Source organism: Triticum dicoccoides, chromosome 1A (assembly GCF_002162155.2).
Source record: "Triticum dicoccoides isolate Atlit2015 ecotype Zavitan chromosome 1A, WEW_v2.0, whole genome shotgun sequence".
In the NCBI taxonomy this organism is placed as follows: Eukaryota; Viridiplantae; Streptophyta; class Magnoliopsida; order Poales; family Poaceae; genus Triticum; species Triticum dicoccoides.
The window spans coordinates 585,069,100-585,088,648 of NC_041380.1; the positions used below are offsets into that span (position 1 = coordinate 585,069,100).

The 19,549-nt window shown below is 45.4% G+C and overlaps 1 protein-coding gene across 1 annotated transcript; it reads left to right on the forward strand.

The window, feature by feature from the left end:
* Positions 1–12,967: 12,967 nt before the first annotated feature.
* LOC119344055 (zinc finger protein AEBP2-like) lies at positions 12,968–13,990 on the forward strand. The gene has a single exon (XM_037614709.1). The coding sequence runs from the start codon at positions 12,984–12,986 to the stop codon at positions 13,695–13,697; it is 714 nt and encodes a 237-aa protein (XP_037470606.1). The 5' UTR covers positions 12,968–12,983; the 3' UTR covers positions 13,698–13,990.
* Positions 13,991–19,549: the final 5,559 nt, after the last annotated feature.

Here is a 19,549-nt window from a genome sequence, read left to right on the forward strand (position 1 = left end):
CATCACTCGGTCAGCTCGCACGCGCGCGACACACCAATCATCACCCAATCGGCCTGCGCGAAAGCTTTGGCCAGTCAGTGGCCGACGCGGAGACGCGCACTGCAATTAGCGACCCGGACAGGAGCTCCTGTCGGTCACTGCAGATCAGCCCCACCCACGCGCGGGCCCACTGGTCATTACACAGAGATAACATGCACGCGGGTGAGAAACTTTTGGACGGCCGGCAGTCAAAGCCATGAACAGTAGATTCATCAAACAGCCAGTAATCACTGCGCGGTCGAAGGGCCTTCCTTTTTTTGCGGGTGAAACTTTTGGTCGAAGGGCCTTCCTATGGCCGAGTTGCCTAGACTCTTTTACTAGTTAGATTTCTATTTCCATTCGTGCACTTTTCTTCTCTTTTGGTGAGCCTACCTGATGTTTATTGTTACCGGTAATAGAATTCTAGTGGGATTATTGATATGTTACCTTGCTGGTAGTTTTAGTTGGGGTTGTGGGTGTGTCCTCTTCACTGATACAAGCGTCGTTGATGGGTGTGTTATGGTTGATGGGTGTCCTTTTTACTACTTTGGTTTCGTTCATGTTTTGTGTTTTCATAACTACAGATCGTTGGGCAGCTGGCCCATATATATTTTTCTACTGTTAGCCCATTTACAAAACATATGACAGCACCCCTAAAAAAATTGTGTCTATGATTAGCCCAATTTTATATCGAGCTATTTAAGAAGAAATATTGCTCAAGTGGTGTAGATAGACTACCGCTTCGCCGTACACGTGTTGTGTTACGTGTATTTTGGGCACGCGTCTAGCCGCGCCAGCAACTATTTATTCTCCTGACATAAAATGTTTCACCCTTACTAATTATTAATTTTTAAAAGTTGAAATTTGTCCAGGCCTTAAAAAATATATTTATTAATAAAAATGTTTACATCTATAAAAAAATATACTATGCGCTTTATTTAATTGAATAACAGTTTCTAGGAAATTCGTAAACAAATGCTTGCAGGTAAAAGAAATGGACCGGCACCTAACTCAATTGAGTAACACCTTTCACGAGTGAGAAAAAATCATTTACCAATGAATGGAGAAGAAAACAGAATCATGACCATTTTATTTAATAACAACTTGGCCTGCCAGAAATCCTTACAAGGTTAAAACACTCTTTTCTGCTTTAATTTTCTCTCTCTGATGGTTAATAAAAAACCCTAATCCTATTTAGGGCTTCGGCACCAGTTAACCTGAAGGCGTTCAGAAATGGCTCGGCCCATCTAAAATTGCAGTGCGAGGAGCTGGTCCAGTCTTGTGAAGCTTCTCAGCCGTTTTTCTTTCTTTTTTTCTCGTTTTATGTTTTTCGGGACAATGACTGTTCCGTTTTCCTTTCTTTTTTTATTTCTTTTTTTAAATGTGCGAAACATATCAATTCGAAAAAGTTTTGTGAATTCACAACAGTTTTTCAAATACCCATGATCTGTTTTTTCAAATTCATGAACCTTTTCCAGATTATCATGAACTTCTTCAAATTTTGTGAACCATTTTTCAAAACTTTGTTTTTTTTCATTTTTTGCATACTTTGTTGTGCAAATCTATGAACTTTTTCAAACTCAATGAACTTTTTTCAATTCACATTCTTTTCTCAATATATTAACATTTTTTTTAAAATTTCATTTTTTTTAAATAAATGTTTCCATTTTCCGTGATTTCTTTTTGAAAATATATGAAGTTTTTAAAATTTTATGAGTTTTTTAGCTTTCATGAACTTTTTCAAAATTTCATGATTTTGGTTTTGAAATCTATGAATCTTTTCAAAATATGTTTTTTTGGAGTTGATGAGCATTTTTGGTTTCGTAAACTTTTTTATTTTTTAATGCATGATTTTTTTTCAAATTATCCTAACATCCTCACTTGATAAATAAATGTGGCATTGTTGGTAAAATAAAACAAAAAAGACTTGAGAACCACCCAACATGTCCATCATGTTGATCAATTTAAGATTCACATCTCTTGTGGTGGGATGTGTGTCTCTTGATGCATCCGACGTTCCAAGATTCACATCTCTTGTGGTGGGCGGCGCGTGTGGCTGTTTAAAACTTCCCGGGTTTTGAAAGAGCTCAACCTGCTGAGCAACTTGGTGATGCTCACAAGGTGGAGATTGGCGGAGCTAGTTAGTGTGTTTTATGGAGTGTGAAGTTATGGTGCACGGGTACCATGGTGCCCTTAATTTTGAGAAGAAAAACATATTTATAAGTTTCAAAAAGAAATAAAAATTATGTGGAAACTTGTATGTGTTCACTACGGATCCATGAAATTTTGTTTTTGAAAAAAATGTAATTTGTAAGCAACACACAAAAAAGTCTGGCCCAAAAACAAAAAAGCGGTCCATTTGAAAATACATATTTTTCTTTTCTTTGTACGCCACGTGTGAAAGTAAAATGTTGTGGAATTTTACACATACGTGGTATACATGTGTGTGCATGTTTACAAAAAGTTTCATTTCCCTTTTGCGCTGTAGAAAATTATTTCTTTGAACGGCACCATGGTGCCCGTGCACAACTAGTTATTTTCGGTTTTGATGCAACTTTTGAGTTTGACATTGTTCTTTATGAGTCATGTTTCTTTCAATTTTATCCAAATATCCTCACATGTTTAATAAATTTAGATTGATGATAACAAAAAAAAAGGTTCGGAACCACCCAACATGTCCACCATATCCATCACTAGATGGAAAATGCGGCTTGCCGCACCCCGCACCCCTGCCGGGTGCGGTCATATCCAACCTGGTGATCATCGAACACTGTAGGTCACATTTCAAATTCGATAGGTTGACATGATGAAGGAAAAGTGCGCAAGTTTAGAACATTATACCAAAAGGAAAGAAGAATCACATCACACAATACTCATTTACAATGCACTGACATTATATCCAACTTGGCAGAACACGATTCATATTCGATTCAGGCTGTTACACGAAATAGCAAAGCATGATGGCAGCACCAACCCAGTCCACTATTGGTTACACTATATATATTCCACAAATTAAAGGAAATATAAACCATTGATTCCATCATTTGAATTTCTCAAACATATAGGAGGAACTAAGCACTAAGAACAGTAATGGTTTGCTTAATAACTATACTTTGAATCAACATAGGCATCATGGTTTCTATTCTTTCTGCCGCCTCTTCCAAAAGCAATCCGACCAATTGTCCTCTCAATCCGTACGGAGATCACGTAGACCTGAAACATAAATGGGGATCAGTGAGCCTTCCTATGAAGTGCACATAACCACATACAAATATTAGATGTTTACATGAAAAAAATATCCCACCGAGGGTTGGCATCAGCAAGAACAAATGCTCATGAAACTGTACCAGAATACTTAAGAAACTGTATAATCATACTCAGTGGCGGAGCTAGCAAATTGTCAAAGCCTGGGCATGACGCAAGATAAAATTTACTTTGGTCTATCAACACAAGAAGTATCATATATTTAGGTAAACATCATGTGTAATACGCACACTAATATTTCATGCATCATATAAGTAAATTAAAACATGAGATACAATTTACCAAATAAAATTCCAATCTCCGATGTTCATCCTTGTGCCCAGATGAGAATCTACAAGATACAACACATTATCAAATAATTGAATTTCCATTGAATTGAAGTGCAAAAAAAAGGAGAGAATCTAGAAGATACAACACATTACCAGATTATACAATTTTCATTGAATTGAAGTGCCGACGGTGACGAATACGAGCACCATCCGCCGGAGCCGAAGTGGAATTTACACAAGGGGCTGCCGCTTTGACTTTCGCGCTTCCGCTTCCGATCCCGGTTGTCGCTTGCTGGAGTCGTAGCCTGCTTAGGCCCAGGTGTGCATCATCTCTTGCGGTCTGGCCGACCGCCGGTGCTCCGTCAGTCCACCTCGCCGGTCGCCGCCTCCAACCGCCAGAGTTGCTAGGGCACGTCGTGCGGCACGGCGCACAGATGAATAGGCGGGCAAGGGATGCAGCCACCGGCCTTCTGATCGATGGCACGATCTGATTAGCACATGTAAGGAAATTAATGAATGAGCCTTTGACATGAGTAAGCCCAAAAGGCAAAAATGACGCCCAAAGTAGCCCAATTCGTGAACCAGATGTATTTTGAACATATATTGTATGTATTTACAGATTGTGACTCCGACGCTTGGAAAATTGGCAGCGCTCGAGCCCGGGCACGTGCCCGGGGTGACCGGACGGTAGAATCGCCCCTGATCATACTTATCTTCCTACATAGCCTTATATAGTTATTCTACCCATTATGATTATGAATAGCTTACTGAGGGTATGAAAGATTTGTTCTACATGTTTTCCTGTCTACTGATTATGAATAGAAAATGTAGCATTAACCTAAATCCGTCCTCTGATTACACACATATCATGCCAGTTTATAAATACACAAGTATAAGTAGCTATAGCCTTACAATCATTTGCCAGGGTAGCCTGCAGAAGAAGCGTTGAGCTTGTCCACCCTGAATAAATCAAATCAGAAGGTAACATTCAGTTATGTAATACTGCAATAAGCATCACTAAAAATTCGATAAAAAGGAAATACATAAATATATACATGCATATGAACCTATTGTAAATCAAACTGATGCTGGCATGGCAATCCGTTAACTTTACATCATTCAAGAGAACAAATCAATATTACCAGTTTGAGATAACAATAGTTTTGTCACCAATGCACTGAGTAATAAAGTTCATCGTTGATTGTCAAACAACATGGACATTATTAATACTCTCCCAAGCAACCAAAGCTTCCTCATTTCCCCCCAATAAAGTTCATCATTTTCTAATAAAGTTCATCGTTGTTTTAACCAACGAGACAGGAGCCGCTCACCCGGGCGACATAGCTACGTGTGGTTGTGTAGCTAGCCGGCCAACATGTAAAGCTAGCTTATGTGTGTATGTGCTTCTAGGAACTAAAGTACTATGGGAGCAGGGCAGTGCAGAGTACTCTACACTATTAATCAGCGTGAGAAAGTCTAAGTCATCTAAGCGTGAAAAAAAAGGTGTGGGCCAGTTATTAGCTTGGAGGTTCCAAGTTGGAGCTGTGGGCGTGCATGGCTTTCATTTGCTCTCGACGCGATAAGCGCAGCTGTATGCGGTCAGCGCAGTTGACAAAATTTAGGCCGTAGGGTGACATGCGACGCGCATATGCATGAGTAGGAAGCTCGATAAGTGCACTGTGCACACGTCGTTGCCGGTAAGATCGACTGAAACAAGTTTTGGTCAGGCGACTGACCCAAATTTTATTTTGAGTCTAACTGACCGGTAGCCGGTCCCATCAAGATCATGGTGTTCTCTCTCATGTTGACCTACCAAGATCATGGTCTTCTCTTGGTTCGATGCAACTTTTGAGTTTCACAATGTTCTTTGCCAGCCCTTTCTTTCATTTTTTCCGAATTTATCCCCACTGGGTTGGTAAATTTTGATCGTTGGAAAACTAAAACAAAAAGGAGTTCAGTACATGATGTCCATCATTGCACACTTGTCATGTTCTGATCAATGTACTACTACTCTGAACCTGTTCTTCACTCCGAAGCGGCATGCAGGCCCCCATGCTCTGCACCCCCCACACAGAACAAATCTCTCTGCCTTGGGCCTTGGCGATGCGACGTCCTGGAGCTGGAAGCGAAGGAAATGCGTACAAGAGGATCAGACAGGCGATCGGGGCCGTGTTGGCAGCTACAGTTGGCACTCTGAATCCTGGCGTGCCGGCACGGCGGCAGGCCCGGCGACGCACGGCCGCTTTGCCCCAAAACGGCACGGCCCTTAACTCCGGCCACGGGCCCCCCGGAAGCGTGGGAGGATAAAAGGCGCGCAGGGGTTGCAGGTTGCAGTTTTGGAGCCCTGTAGCTACCCGTCCTCGCGAAATCGGACGCTATCTTGTACCCGCGCCAAAGCATGGCCCCCCTGTGCCTGCGTACGTATCATCATCAAAGTTGTTACCGCACGCCCACGATCGAGAGCGGAGTGAATTCTCGCTGCACGCTTTGATCTCTTGCAGCTTGCAGGGGAGCAGTGAGCCTGACGGATGTGGGAGTGAATTTCTGGCCATTTTTCACGGTTTTGGTTGCGAGGAGAGAAAGCTCTCCAGCTTTTACTGGGCGCACGCGTGTCACCCGTCCCGTCCAACTGTGTACCCGAACCCCCCCACCTACAATCTACAAAGTGCGCGCTCTCGTGTGCCATTTCGGCCGCTGCGCAGCGGTTCCCCAGGCTAGCTACCACCTACTGGCTGATCGCAAACACCTTTGCTTGGTTCCGTCTGACCGTCTGCCTGCGGTCGATGATTGGCGGGGCGGGGCGGCAGCGGCATGACGGTGCGGTGGCGCGGCCGCGACGCAGGTTTGAAGCCGCTGGTGGCGAGGAGGAGGGAGGGGAGGCCACGACGGCGAGCGCGGGGTGCATGTGCCGGTCGTGCGCGGCGGTGGCCGTGGCGGACTGCGTGGCGCTGGCGTGCTGCCCCTGCGCGGTCGTCAGCCTGCTCGGCCTGGCGCTCGTCAGGGCGCCCCTCGCCGTCGGCAGGCTGGTGATCAGGGCCAGGCGGAGGCGGCGGGCGCTGCTGCGCGGCAAGCGGGTGCCCGACGTGGCCGCCGCCGCGGCTCTCCCGGCGCCGGGCGACGACGACCGCGAGAAGGGCGCGGTGAAGGAGGGCGGCGTCGGCGGCGTGCAGACCACGGCGACGAGTACGGGCGGCGAGGTGGGAGTCGGCGATGATCACGAGGCGGAGCTGGCGTGGCTGGAGGAGATGTACCGGACGGGGCGCTGGGGCTTCGGCCGCGTCTCCTTCTCGGCCAAAACCCCGTGAGCCGCGCGCGCCGCCCGATCCAGCGCCTGCATGTCAGCCGGGCGGCGCGTGCACGGCGGCGGGTCAACTCCAGAGGTCTTGTCGTAGCGCAGTAGCAGTGACTAGTGAGTACGTACGATCAGCCGGGCCGGCGTGGAGTGAGATGCGCGTCGCGATTTTTTCTCGCGCACGTTCGAATCTCGATTTTATTCAGAGCTGATTAGAATTGACATGTTCCCTTCATTTGCCTACTGATTAGAAGCGTGCGAATCTGAACTGCGAGCACGTGTTGGCTTCGTTTATCATGGAATCGACATCATGTTCCATATCTATACTTCTTACATTTTCCTTTGGCCTTTTGCCAATCTATACTTCTCGTTTTATTTCCACTTGTTTTTTTCTTTTTTGCTACCAGTTATGGTTCTCTTACTTTCTATCTGGAGAAAAAGTATTGATATGGTCCTTCGCGAAAATAGAAAAAGGAAATGTTGATGATAACTCGTAAAAGGAAGAATACAAATTGCTTTGTTTTTGCTAAATTTATACATCTAACGTTAGGTTTTAAGCAATTCGGAGCGAACGCCGCGTTGGCCGTCAGATGGAGCACACGTCTAAATGTGTTATAAATATTGCACATCAAAGTTCCAAGTCATTGATCGTACGCGGAGATTCATGTGGATATTTTCCTTTTTCCTTCTTCTTTTTCTTCTTACGCTTGATTGAATGACTTGGATGTGTAATAACTAGAAAACCCTTACTTAATTCCTCTTATCCTATTGGGACTTTCCCCACTCGCCCATTCACTCAACCCACTGTCACCCGACTGGTCGCCACTCCGACCCAGCCTGGCTGCCGCCACCGGCGGGCATCCGCCATGGCCTCCCCCTACTCCCCTTCTCCTAGCCAGATTGATCAATGGCATTCTTTCTAGGGCAAAATTATCTCTGTAACATGGCAAGTTTGACAAAAAATAATGATCACACGGTGAATTAACAAACATTATGTTTCCAAAACACATGGTAATTTGAAGTATGTAATTGCCAGACGACATTTTTACGATTACAATTGTCTCATGTGTCCACGGCTAATTCCTAAATTTGTGATCCTTTCAAAGGATAAAGTCCCTAATATTGTGATCTTTTTTTAAAGAACACGATTTGTAAATCTGCCTTGTCCCAGTACAAACATTCAAAAGTTGAAATGTTTTAAAAAACAATTTTCTTATTTCTTTCATGTGCAATTTTATTATAGGTACCATGGCAAATTCATTAATTATACCATGACAACTTTTCCAATTAAACTATGGCAGTTTTGTGGCAACTACCATGGCAGTTTTACTATTTACATCATGACAATTTTATCAATTAGACTATGCCAGTTTACTATTTACATCATGACAACTTTATTAATTAAATAATGGAAAATTGTATTGTCTTATAAACCTTTTTCTCCTATATATATGGTAATTCTAGATATGTCGTAGCTTACCCATTTTATAGAAGGATGAATCATGCCATCTTTTAGGGGTTATGTATAGTACACTTGAACTGTTCAAAAATATATTCTAGTGTTAGTGTCAGAGCATGGCAAACTTTTTGTGTGTAGCAATACATATAAATTTGTTGTTCTATTTTTTGTGTTTTTTCGCATTTTGCCATGTCACCATAGACCATGTTTTATCGTGCCAGCAAATTTCAGCGTATGCTTCTGTATCGTGCTATGACAAATTTGTTTTATACACTATGTCAAATGTATTTTTGTCTGTATTACTTTATCTGTATCCTGAATTATCTATTTTTTGTTGATGGCAATTTTATTTTTTTTGAAAAACAGCTAATTGGCCAACCCCTTTTTCCTCACGTGATCCCTATTTTCCGGGCCAGCTTGGTCACGTTAAAAACTCCCTGCAGCGATGTCTGAGGGGTCAATATTGCTTCCATTGTTCTTACCCTCCCAGCATGAACCAATCGTTCTTGCCCGTAACAGCGAAGGCAGACTACTAGTGTCGCGGTGCACTGGCTACCAAGGGGTGGATGATTCCCTAACAGTGGAGATTTTGGCTTGCAGAGATGCTACCTTGCTTGCGAGGGAGAAGCACTATCAGAATGTGATAGTCGAGACAGATTGCCTCAATGTTGTTCAGCTATGGGAAGGTAGGCTGGGAGGCAAATCGAAGGGGTTCCATATCTTCCAAGAGATGCAGGAGGAGTTGCCGTTTTTCAGGGATTTCAGCTTCGTTATGCTAGCCGTCTAGTGAACTCTGTTGCTCATACTTGTGCTAAGGAAGCTTTAGTTGTACAGAATGTTGCTACATACTCTAATGTAATCCCTGGCTTTCTGAGATGCGTTGTGCACTCAGATTTGCTACCGCTGAATGAATAAAATCCGGAGAGCGGAGATTTCAAAAAAAAAGCGTGAACCAATCGTTCGCTGAGGCATCCCTCTCACCTGACGTTCACCATGTATTGGCGTGCTTGTTTTTTAGGACAAAATGCAGCTAGTATACAAAACCAGGATTTCATTTTATTCTCAAAAAACCCAGAACTAATTTTGTATACACTAGACAAAACCAGAATGCCGAAATTGTATGATAACCCGCCTTATGATGCATGAACCCAGTTAGTATACACATTTCACATTTTTAAAATATGCCGTGAACATTTCTGCAAATATATGTTTTGTTGAGATACATTGTATAATTTTCATATACATCTAACACATTATTAATTACATGATTATTATTTTCCAAACACATGCTTTGAACTTTTTTTAGTACATGTTGAAATATTTTTCAATGGTTTGAAACCTTTTTTGAACTGACCATAATATTTTTCATTGTCTTAACATCTTTTCAAACACGCGAACAATTTTGGAAATATAACATTTTTTGAATTACATGAAATAAAATTACATTGTAAAGCATTTTCTAAAAATGCCATGTACTTTTTTTTAAACGTGTGAGCATTTTTTATATGTCACAAACATTTATTTGAAAGCTATTAACAAGACAGTTATGTTAACAAGACAGTTACACTGCATTAGCACTTTTCAAGTTTGCGTTATTCAATTTTTATAAGGACATTCAGTTTTGGATATGTCTTTGGAGTTTTTCAAAAATATAAATAAAATAAAACAAATAAATGAAGAAACATAAATGAAAAACAAACTATAGAAAGTCGGTCCAGCCTAATACGAGTGACTGAGAGGGCACTCCTTCAGGCGAGACCTAGTTCGTCTAGTATGAAACGAGACATAGCTGCGCCCGGCACACTTAGCATAAAGTTGTGGAGGTAACGCACAGAGTGTCTGCCCTCTCGTTAGGTTTTCTTTCACGGTGATTTCCTTGGCTCAGTTTTCTCCCCCCTAGAAAACCAGCCGTTAGCTTTTACATCAATAAAAATGCAAAATTAAAATTAATGATGATTATTTTACAAACATATTTTTGTAAATTATACTGCCTCTGTTTCTACACCCGGAAAAAAAATACTCCCTCTATTTCTAAATATAAGTATTTTTAGAGATTTTAATATGGACTACATACGGAGCACAATGAGTGAATCTACACTCTAAAGTATGTCTATATACATCCCTATATAGTCCATATTGAAATCTCTAAAAAAAACTTATATTTACGAATGGAGGGAGTAGAAAACTATTCTGAAATTTTAGAAAATCTTCATGAATTTTAAAATTGAACCAACATTTTAGTTAAAATTTTAAAAATATTCTTGAATTTCAACAAATATTGATAAACACAAGATAGCTATATTCTTAAAAATATTCATGTAATTGTTTAATATAAAATATTCATATATTTTACTTAATATTCAAAAATTTAATAAGATCGAAACAAGAAAATGTTCATAAATTTGAAAATGGAACATGAATTTAAAAGGGGTAAAAAGGAATAAGAATCAAAAAGAAAATAAGAAGAGAGAGAAATTGGAAGAAACCAAATAAAAGCTGGCAGAAAAGGAACATATAAAGGAAAGAACTACAAAAAAGTCGCCTGCTAATAACAAAACAAACTGCTTGAATGTAAGTAGCCCCCTGTTGGGCCTGGTACATGTCGGATCTCCCAGTGTGTTTCCTCGAAGTGAATGTCTCAGAGTTGGGAGTCGGCACAAGCACCAAAACATTATCGAAGTAGCTAATACCCCACCCGTTGCTACCGGAATTGGTTGCAATATATTATTTTGATGAGATTTGGATGTCTGAAATTTGAATATGGGAATGAGGATAAAGATATATATATATATATATATATATATATATATATATATATATATATATATATATATATATATATATATATATATATAATTTAATTATCATATAGATGTAAAATATTTATAAAATATAAGCAATATTTCTCATGCATGTTGACAGAAATAAAAGTAATGTGGTTGATGTAGTGAAATGTGTGCTTGTTGAAAAAAGCAGTATAACTAGCATTTCTGATGCATGAAGTTTCTCATACATGTTCAGAGAAAGAAATGTAGTGGGATTGATGACGTGAGATGCATGAAGTTTCTCATACATGTTCAGAGAAAGAAATGTAGTGGGATCGATGACGTGGCAGATGCGATTAGATGGTATGTATGCATGTTGTGATAAATGAAAATAGTAAAAAGCATGATGGACAGAAGCATTTGGTTTTGTCGACACAGATTAGCCGTTTGCACTTGTACGAGTAATTGTTTCGTGTTATTGTCCAACAACTTTCTTTTAGTTCTCATTTGTTTTCCTTGACAGTGTACACTTGTACCAGCATTATTAGTACCAATACACACGCAATATCTTACGGACGAAGCAACAAGTTTGTTTTATTTGAGAATTACCAGTACTTTAGTCTTGGTGAACACACATCCCACATCTTAAGTAAGCTATACTTTACTTAGAACCGGAGCATTAACAGCAGGGAAACATCAAACAAACATGGCGCCAGTGAGTAGTGACACGCCATACCTTTATAGGCAACCACTACAAAAACAAAGACGATCCGCTAGTCCTCCAGTGTCATTTCACTCTCACCTTCTTGCTTGGGCGCATGGCAAACCGGACAAGTCATCTCATCCGAATCTCTGATCACCGTGGTAGGTAGGTCACACCAATGTACAGTGTAAATGCACAAAGGATGATGATGCACGTGCAAAAGCATAAGAGAAAACATAATTTTCTTCACAAAATAAATCTGCAGGAACATGATTCATACGATATTTGCTTATTGGGGCCCACGGTAGATAAGTTGTCTGAACTTTTTTGGGTGTAAGGTCAACTGTTTGACCCATTAGATTTGAACTCAAGGGCTCTCGTATGCTCTTCCTCCTCTAGCTCTCCTTCCACCCGCTTGATCCAGCGCCGACCAAACTGCTTGTTGCCGCCATTACCGTCCGGCGGTGCTCTAACACGCGCCTGGCCGCCCCCTTCCCGCTCTTTTCCGCCGTGCTGCTGCCGCCGCAACCTTTCTTATGTGCCCTGACCGGCCTTCTTCTCTGGTGTCGGCAGCCCATCCCGCACCCCGAGTCCCCCTCGGCCCTAGGTCGCTTTCGGCTCGGCTTTCCTGACGACCGCGCACTTCACCTATCTTTCTTCTTCCTCCTCCTCCAGAAATTGGCTTACACCAGTTTATTTTTCAGACAACTTACAAATAGCAAATTACTTTTTTTTTCTACCGATGTTTGATAGGGTACGTACTTTTATGAAAAATATAATTTTTTTATAAAACTATAGGAGTGAGTGACAGGGGCTCTCGAGAAAAGTTCAAAAGAGGAGAAAAGCCGCACATGGATGGATCGGATCAGATCCAGCAACGCTGTAGTCCACTCCACTGGGATTCTCGCCGCCGCCGCTGCTGTCCAGCTTGCATTCTCCCGTTCCGTTGAGGCTCAACGGCCGGCTCCCATCACCGGCCACGTGTCGCGCATGGGCCCGGCCCACCCACCAACCGAACAACCAGCTCCCTCAATCACTGACGAGGCAACAACGGCAGTGCGTGTCCGGGCCCACCCGTCGGCCACGGAGAGGGCCTCGATGGCCCACGCCTTGCGTGCCAGGCGCAGCTCGCAGCGGCAACCGCCCGCGTCTCCCGGCCCTTTTATCCCCGCCGCTCCCCCCCGCACACGGCACCGGGGAACGGAGCGGAGCCATGGCGGATCACAGCGACGGCCCGGCTGTCGACATTGTTCGAGAAGATCCAGACGAGGAGGAGGAGGAGGAGGAGGAGGAGGAGGGGGAGGGGTTCACGTTCGCGGCGGCCGCGCGTGTGGGCGACGGGTGCGCGATCGGGCCCGTGTACCTGGTCTTCGGCCGCCCGCGTTCGCCGGCGGAGGAGGAGGTGGAGGAGGATGCCGGCACGGCGACCGTGCGGGTGCCGCTGAGGCAGCTCCTCCTGGAGGAGCGAGGGTCCTCGTCGTCGTCGGGGAAACGGCCGGACGACGACGGAGGAGAAGACGACGAGCTCGACGGGGTGCCGGTGGAGACCTACTGCCTGTGGTCGCCCGGGACCTCGCCGTCCCCGTCCCCGTCGCCGTCGCGGTGCCAGAAGAGCGGGTCGACCGGGTCGGTCCTGCGGTGGCGCCAGCGGCTGCAGGTGGGGCGGAGCCAAAGCGACGGCAAGGAGAAGTTCGTGTTCCTGCAGGCACAACAGGACGCCGCCGGCTCCCCCGGCAGCAGGGGAGGGACGGGGACCGGCGAGCCGCGCGGCCGGGGAGGAGTCCACGGCTGGAGCCACCGCGGCAGAGGGGGCAGCGGCAGGGGGAGCCCTGGGCGCAGGGCGTCGACGTTCCTCCCGTACAAGCAGGACCTCCTCGGGCTCTTTGCCAACGCCGGCGCCTTCCGCCGGAGCTACCACCCCTTCTGACCAACTGACCAACGTCAGCCGTCAGCGTGCATCGATCTCTCGCCGATCGGGTGGTTGCCCTGCATTCTTTCTTTCTTTCTTTCTTTCAGATTGTGATCCCTGATGAGTACACGGCGTGTAGAATTTCTTGGGTTCTTTTCGTACATATACAGTGACAGTAGCTGGTACGTAGATCAGATCAAATCCAACATTGTGAGTATTTTGTACAGCAATTTCTTCAGTTGCAAATTGAGTTGCGGTGACAAGAAATTCTTTGCAGTTAAGCAAACGTTCCCAAGAAATTGTTCACGGCACATCATCTCCCATGATTTGTGTCTAAATTACGCATGAGCCAAAGTCTTAATTAGGAGTAGTACGTATTAGGTAAGCAGCGCAACGAGCTGCAGTTGCCGCCGCGTACGAGCTGTCCATGAACGAATACGGTCGTGAGGCAGGAGGTTCAGGCGAGCGCGTCGATCGACCTTCTCGGTGCTCACCTACTCAGACTGGCGCTATCGATGCTTCCTTCCCCAAACTTTACTCTTCGGATTAGTGGAGCTAATTGGGCAGCTCGCTGGGTTAGGCTAGCTCGTAGCTGGTCACGATCGTGCTCAGCCTGGGCCCTGAACGTACGTAAGTGGCCGCCGGAGCCACACAAATGGAAACCGGATAATTATCCTCTGCCATCTAATTAAACTTTGCAGTTTTGAGACATGGCTAGCTAGAACGGTAGCTGGCCAACGCAGCTGGTGCAATGAGAGTCCATTTGGAACGCCGTCGTTCATCACAGAGGGAAAGTTGTCTCAATTATGCGGAGTTCTCTATAAAATCCCCATATTTATGGGAAAACTGGCTAAATTGCTATAAAATTTTAAAAAAATTGCTTCGTTGTGTCTCCAATCACAGTGGGAAGTCATTTTGGTATAGTCTTGTCCACACACACAAAAAAACGTAGTTATGTACTTCCCACACACACAAAAAAACATAGTTATGTACAACAAGGCCGAATTATTGATTGCAATTTTTGTTAGTGATTTGGAGTATCTACAGTCACACGCCTCAAACCCGCCTCATACACTTAGGCAGGCCGCTCGGTCACTATCACGGTTTTTTACACAGAAGAAAATCTCAAACGACCGGGCTAACTGGCACCCTCCATATCCATCCAAATATGGAGCGCCCCCGGGCGCCCGGGTGAGCCCGCCACGTCGGATCCGGCCCACGCTGGTCTATCCGACCCCACATAAAATCCTCTCCATCTGCTCACCGGACCAAACCCTAGCAACTTCACTTCCCTCCCCTCCTCTCCCCTTTGCCACCCAAACTCGTCTCCGACTCCTTCCGGTCGTCTCCGGCATGGTGGACAACGGATCCGAGTCCTTCACCAACAGATCCGTCGACCCTGAGGAGGAAATGGTCGTCTGGCTTGCGCTCCGCAACGCCCGGGAGGAGGCCCGTGCACAGCTACGCTCGGACTCCATCCGTCGGGAATAGATTGCGTCTGCCCAAATAGTGCATGGATCCAGTGCTAGGCCGACTGTAGCTGCCTCACCAGAGGCCGTGCGGTCCGTCTGGCGTCCGAACGCGCTGGCAGACACGCAACCCCTCCGGTGGTGCGTCGATATTCGGGACGCACCATCGTCCCACGAGGCCATGGCACGGTGTGCCCGCCGTGCAAGGCACCGGGTACGGGAGACGACGGCGGACGTCGGCGAGGCGGAGTCGCATTCTCCTGCGCCCTGTATGGCTCATTAGTCTAGGCGACGCAAACGCATCGTGCTGGACGTCGGTGGCTCGTCCCCGAACAAATTCATCATCGATTTGACGTCCACCAGCACCCTACGTGTTTCGGGCTTCGATGAGGAAGAGTAGGGCATGGGAGACGGTGGCGCCTTGAGTCCCGTGAGCCTGCTCGTGTCCAATGCCCTGCCCTACCTTGCTGACGACCGGACCAACACTCTTAGGGGCGCATCCAGCAGCCGGGCATGGCCGAGCGGGCGGGAGCGGAACCGGACGAAGCTTTCGTCAAAGATCGTCGCGTTACATGTAATAGTATGGATTTGAGGTATCCGGATGTGAAATGCATTTTTTAGGGGTGACCAGTCATTATCAACAGACGCGCCCGGGCGTTTGAAGGGTCAGATTTAGCATGTCCGGCTATAGATGCTGTTACCAGGCTGACCGTTTTGGTAAGGCCGTGATGAAAAGCCCGGCCATGACATATTTTTTCTTTCTTGCATGAGTGGTAGAAGATTCACTCTTCGATTTGTTTGGCAAATAAAAATGCTGCATTTATAATCAGTACACCGCAGACTAGGGGATCAAACAGGCCGTGTTGAGGAGTGACTTCTCACTATAGATGTGAGGGCGGCGGAGGAGATTGATATAAGCGTTTGCGCTCATACCGGGAGAATGTGACTATATGAGACACTAAATTCGACCTTAAGAGGGATCGAACCTATTTTTTTCGTTTCAAATTACTCGTCGCAGAAATGAATGTATGTAGGACTAAAATACATTTAAATACATTCATACCTGCGACAAGTAATTTGGAACGGAAGGAGTAGGTCAGTGGGGCGACACCACTGCGCTCCCACCACTGAGCTTTTTTTTTTTTTGAGGATACTCCCACCACCGAGCTATCAGCTCATCCACTCGTCGTCTCTTCTGATGCACCAGCTGCAATTCTTCCAAAGAGGGAAACTGTCCCTTGCTGCCCAAGTTGACCAGGTATTGTCCCATTTCCTTCCAAAAGAATTTAGACCTGCTCAACAAGGAAACAAGGTTTCTGTATTTCACAAAGTTTATTGCTAGTTGAAAGCGAAAACCAGCAAAATCCCTTCGATAAACAAAACAATGTACCCAATGAAAAATGTCAAATTATAGAGCCATCAACACCCGTGCCACACTGGGCGAGGCAACACAGGGCCCAACCGCAAACTCTGCTCGAGCATAAGGGTTCCGAGGAAAGCCATCCCACTACTGTATTCCATCCATTCCATACGGGGTCGAAATGGGAGTGGCATTATCTTTGCTCGCAGCGAGCGCAAGCGTCCCCTAGCCTCAAGTGACGAGCTAATGGGTTGGCCTAGTAGGGTGCTCCTTCATTTGTTAGTTAGTTATTTTCTTTTTAAATTTTTGTTTAAAATTTGAGATAAGTATATATACATCTCAAACATTTATTTGAGCTATTTTTTTCGAAATGTTCATGCAGTGTAAAAAAATTGTTCACACAACTTTTAAAAAATGTTGATAGCACTAAAAACACATTTCATGATATTTAAAAAATGTTGACGCGTTTTGGAAAAACTTCTTGTCTTTTATTTTTTAAATAATATAATTTTTCTTACATTGTTTTGAAAATATTTCTTTTCATTTACTAAAATGCTCTCATATTTCCAAAATATGTTAGTTATATTATATAAAAATGTTCACATAGTTTATAAAATGTTTCCTACTATTTAGAAAATTGTTTGTGACATTTAAAAAATAGTTCACACATTGCGAGAATATGTTTGTGACATTTAAAAAAAATGCAGATGTAATTACTTTGCGTTGTTTAAAAAATGTTTCATTAATTCGAAAAATAGTGTGTATTTGAAAATGTTTAAAATTTATTTGAAAATCAATTCAAACATGTATTTGAAGTAATATTCATCATATATTTGAGAAATGTGCATCCTAAAATGTTATACTTGTATAAGAAAAAGTACAACATGTATTGATAAAATTTGACATGAATTTGAATAAAAAAATACAATACAAAAATAATTATGAAAACCAATCAGAAAACATAAAGGAAAAAACTGCACAGGAGCTTATAAAAGCGTACCGAACAGGTTCATAGAAGCTTCCCAAAATAGCTCCTAGCAGCTGCAATATTGGTCCGGCCCACTAACCTTGCGCCAGAGGTTAGACCAAAGAATCTCTCAGTACGGTAGGGGCGAGATATAGTCCGAATAGTTTTCCTAGGTAGGTTGATGAGCTTGTTCGTGTCCGATGTGGACATGCCCAACGTGTTCGTTAGTACGGAGTACTACTGTGTTGTGCCATGCTCATGCTAGTTCGAATCCGTGCTGTGCCATGCTCATGTCCGGGTCGGCTTTGTTAGGTGCCTACTGGTCCGGGTCCGTACGTGTCATATATGTGCATATGGAGCTATCTACCGTGAGTTGTGAGACATAGAAAGAAAAGAAAAAGGGTAATGTTTGTATCCAGTCATACGGCTACAGTGTGCCTCCCAGAGTTGCTACCACGGGCTGCTCTGGTCTCAGGATGCTACAACCGGCCACCGAGGTTGCCATGCCCATGCCCGGTGACACTACGATGGCCACATGATGATGTGGACGGCGACGACTCTCTGGTTCGTGCTGCACCGAACACAGCCAGGGTTGGTGGCGATGGTGATGCTCTTCTTGGAAGAGCGTGAATGGCCGGGGAGCGCGTGCGGCCGGGGGAGACCAGGAGACAAGCACGAGTGTCGTCGATGGCCAGCAAGCGCGGGTGGCAGTGAGCGATTTTTCGTCGAAAAGAACCAGCCGACGAACACAATTGACAAAAAAGACCACCTACAGATTAATTTGGCAAAAAAGACCACCCACGCTGTGGCGGCGGGTGCGCCAGCCGACGCGTGGCACCTGCCGCCACGCCAGCAGGCGGCAGCACCTGCCGCCACAGTGGTAGGCGGCAGCCAGCCAATAACAGCCAGCGCCGTGTCAGAACGGAACAACGGGAAGTAGGTGGGCCCTGCCGCCTTAGGGCGTGGCGGCAGGCCTGCATGGCCGCTGCTGGTACTGCGTTGCGCGACCCACACGTACAGCTTGCCTGTAGTACTACTCCTACGTAGGCCTGCCGCCATGCCTTAAGGCGGCAGGGCCCACCTGCGTCCCACCGTTCCGTTCTGACGCGGTGCTGGCTGTTATCGGCTGGCTGCCGCCTGCCACTGTGGCGGCATGGGCTGCCGCCTGCCCGCGTGGCGGCAGGTGCCACGCGTCGGCTGGCGCGCCCGCCGCCACAGCGTGGGTGGTCTTTTTTGTCAAATTCATCTGCATGTGGTCTTTTTTGTCAATTGCGTTCGCAAGCTGGTCCTTTTCGACAAAAAATCGGCAGTGAGCAGAGTCTCGGCCATGGTCACGAGCTATTTTTTTAGAACCAGGCTTTTTACCCTTTTTCATTGCAAAGAACGAAAATACAACCAGTTCAAGCTAGAAGAATGGAAATACAACCATGGTCCCAAGCTATTGGTCAACGGGGACGCGAGATCTGGATGGAGGCATGAGGACCAAGCGTTTTCTGCGTAAAGGAACGTGGAGATATATATAGATCTAACGGGTATTATACGACGAATCCAACGGACGCGCGGTGACCGGCGCCTATCGTCCGACAGAGAAAGAAGATAGAGAGAGACCAGAGGCACGAGAGATTGATCGCCTTGAACAAAACGCAACAACGGGTGGAATGCATCCAGTTTATATTAGCCGTCTATATCGTGATCAACCTTTGAAGTCAGATGGGCGTGCCAGAGTGGAAGGCGAGGGCGATGGTTTCTCGTATAAAGCCGCTCATGGTTGGTTCCGGGCCGAGTACGGAGGGAAACGGCGGTGACTTCACCTTCGCCATGGATGCGCCTCCGGCGAGCGGCGGCATCCACGGCTCCTTGCCGGAAGAGTGGCTCCACGCGGTCGATCCTCCGGTGGAGCCAGCGGCTCTTCGGCCGGAGCCACACGGACGACGATCGATGAGAAGTTCGTGTTCTTGGATGCTGGTGGCGTTGGCGGCCACGCGCACGCCTGGAGCTATTATGCGAGGAAGGGTGGTGGCAATGACGGGCGCCGGAGGTCGTATCTCCCGTACACGCAGAACCTCGTCGGGCT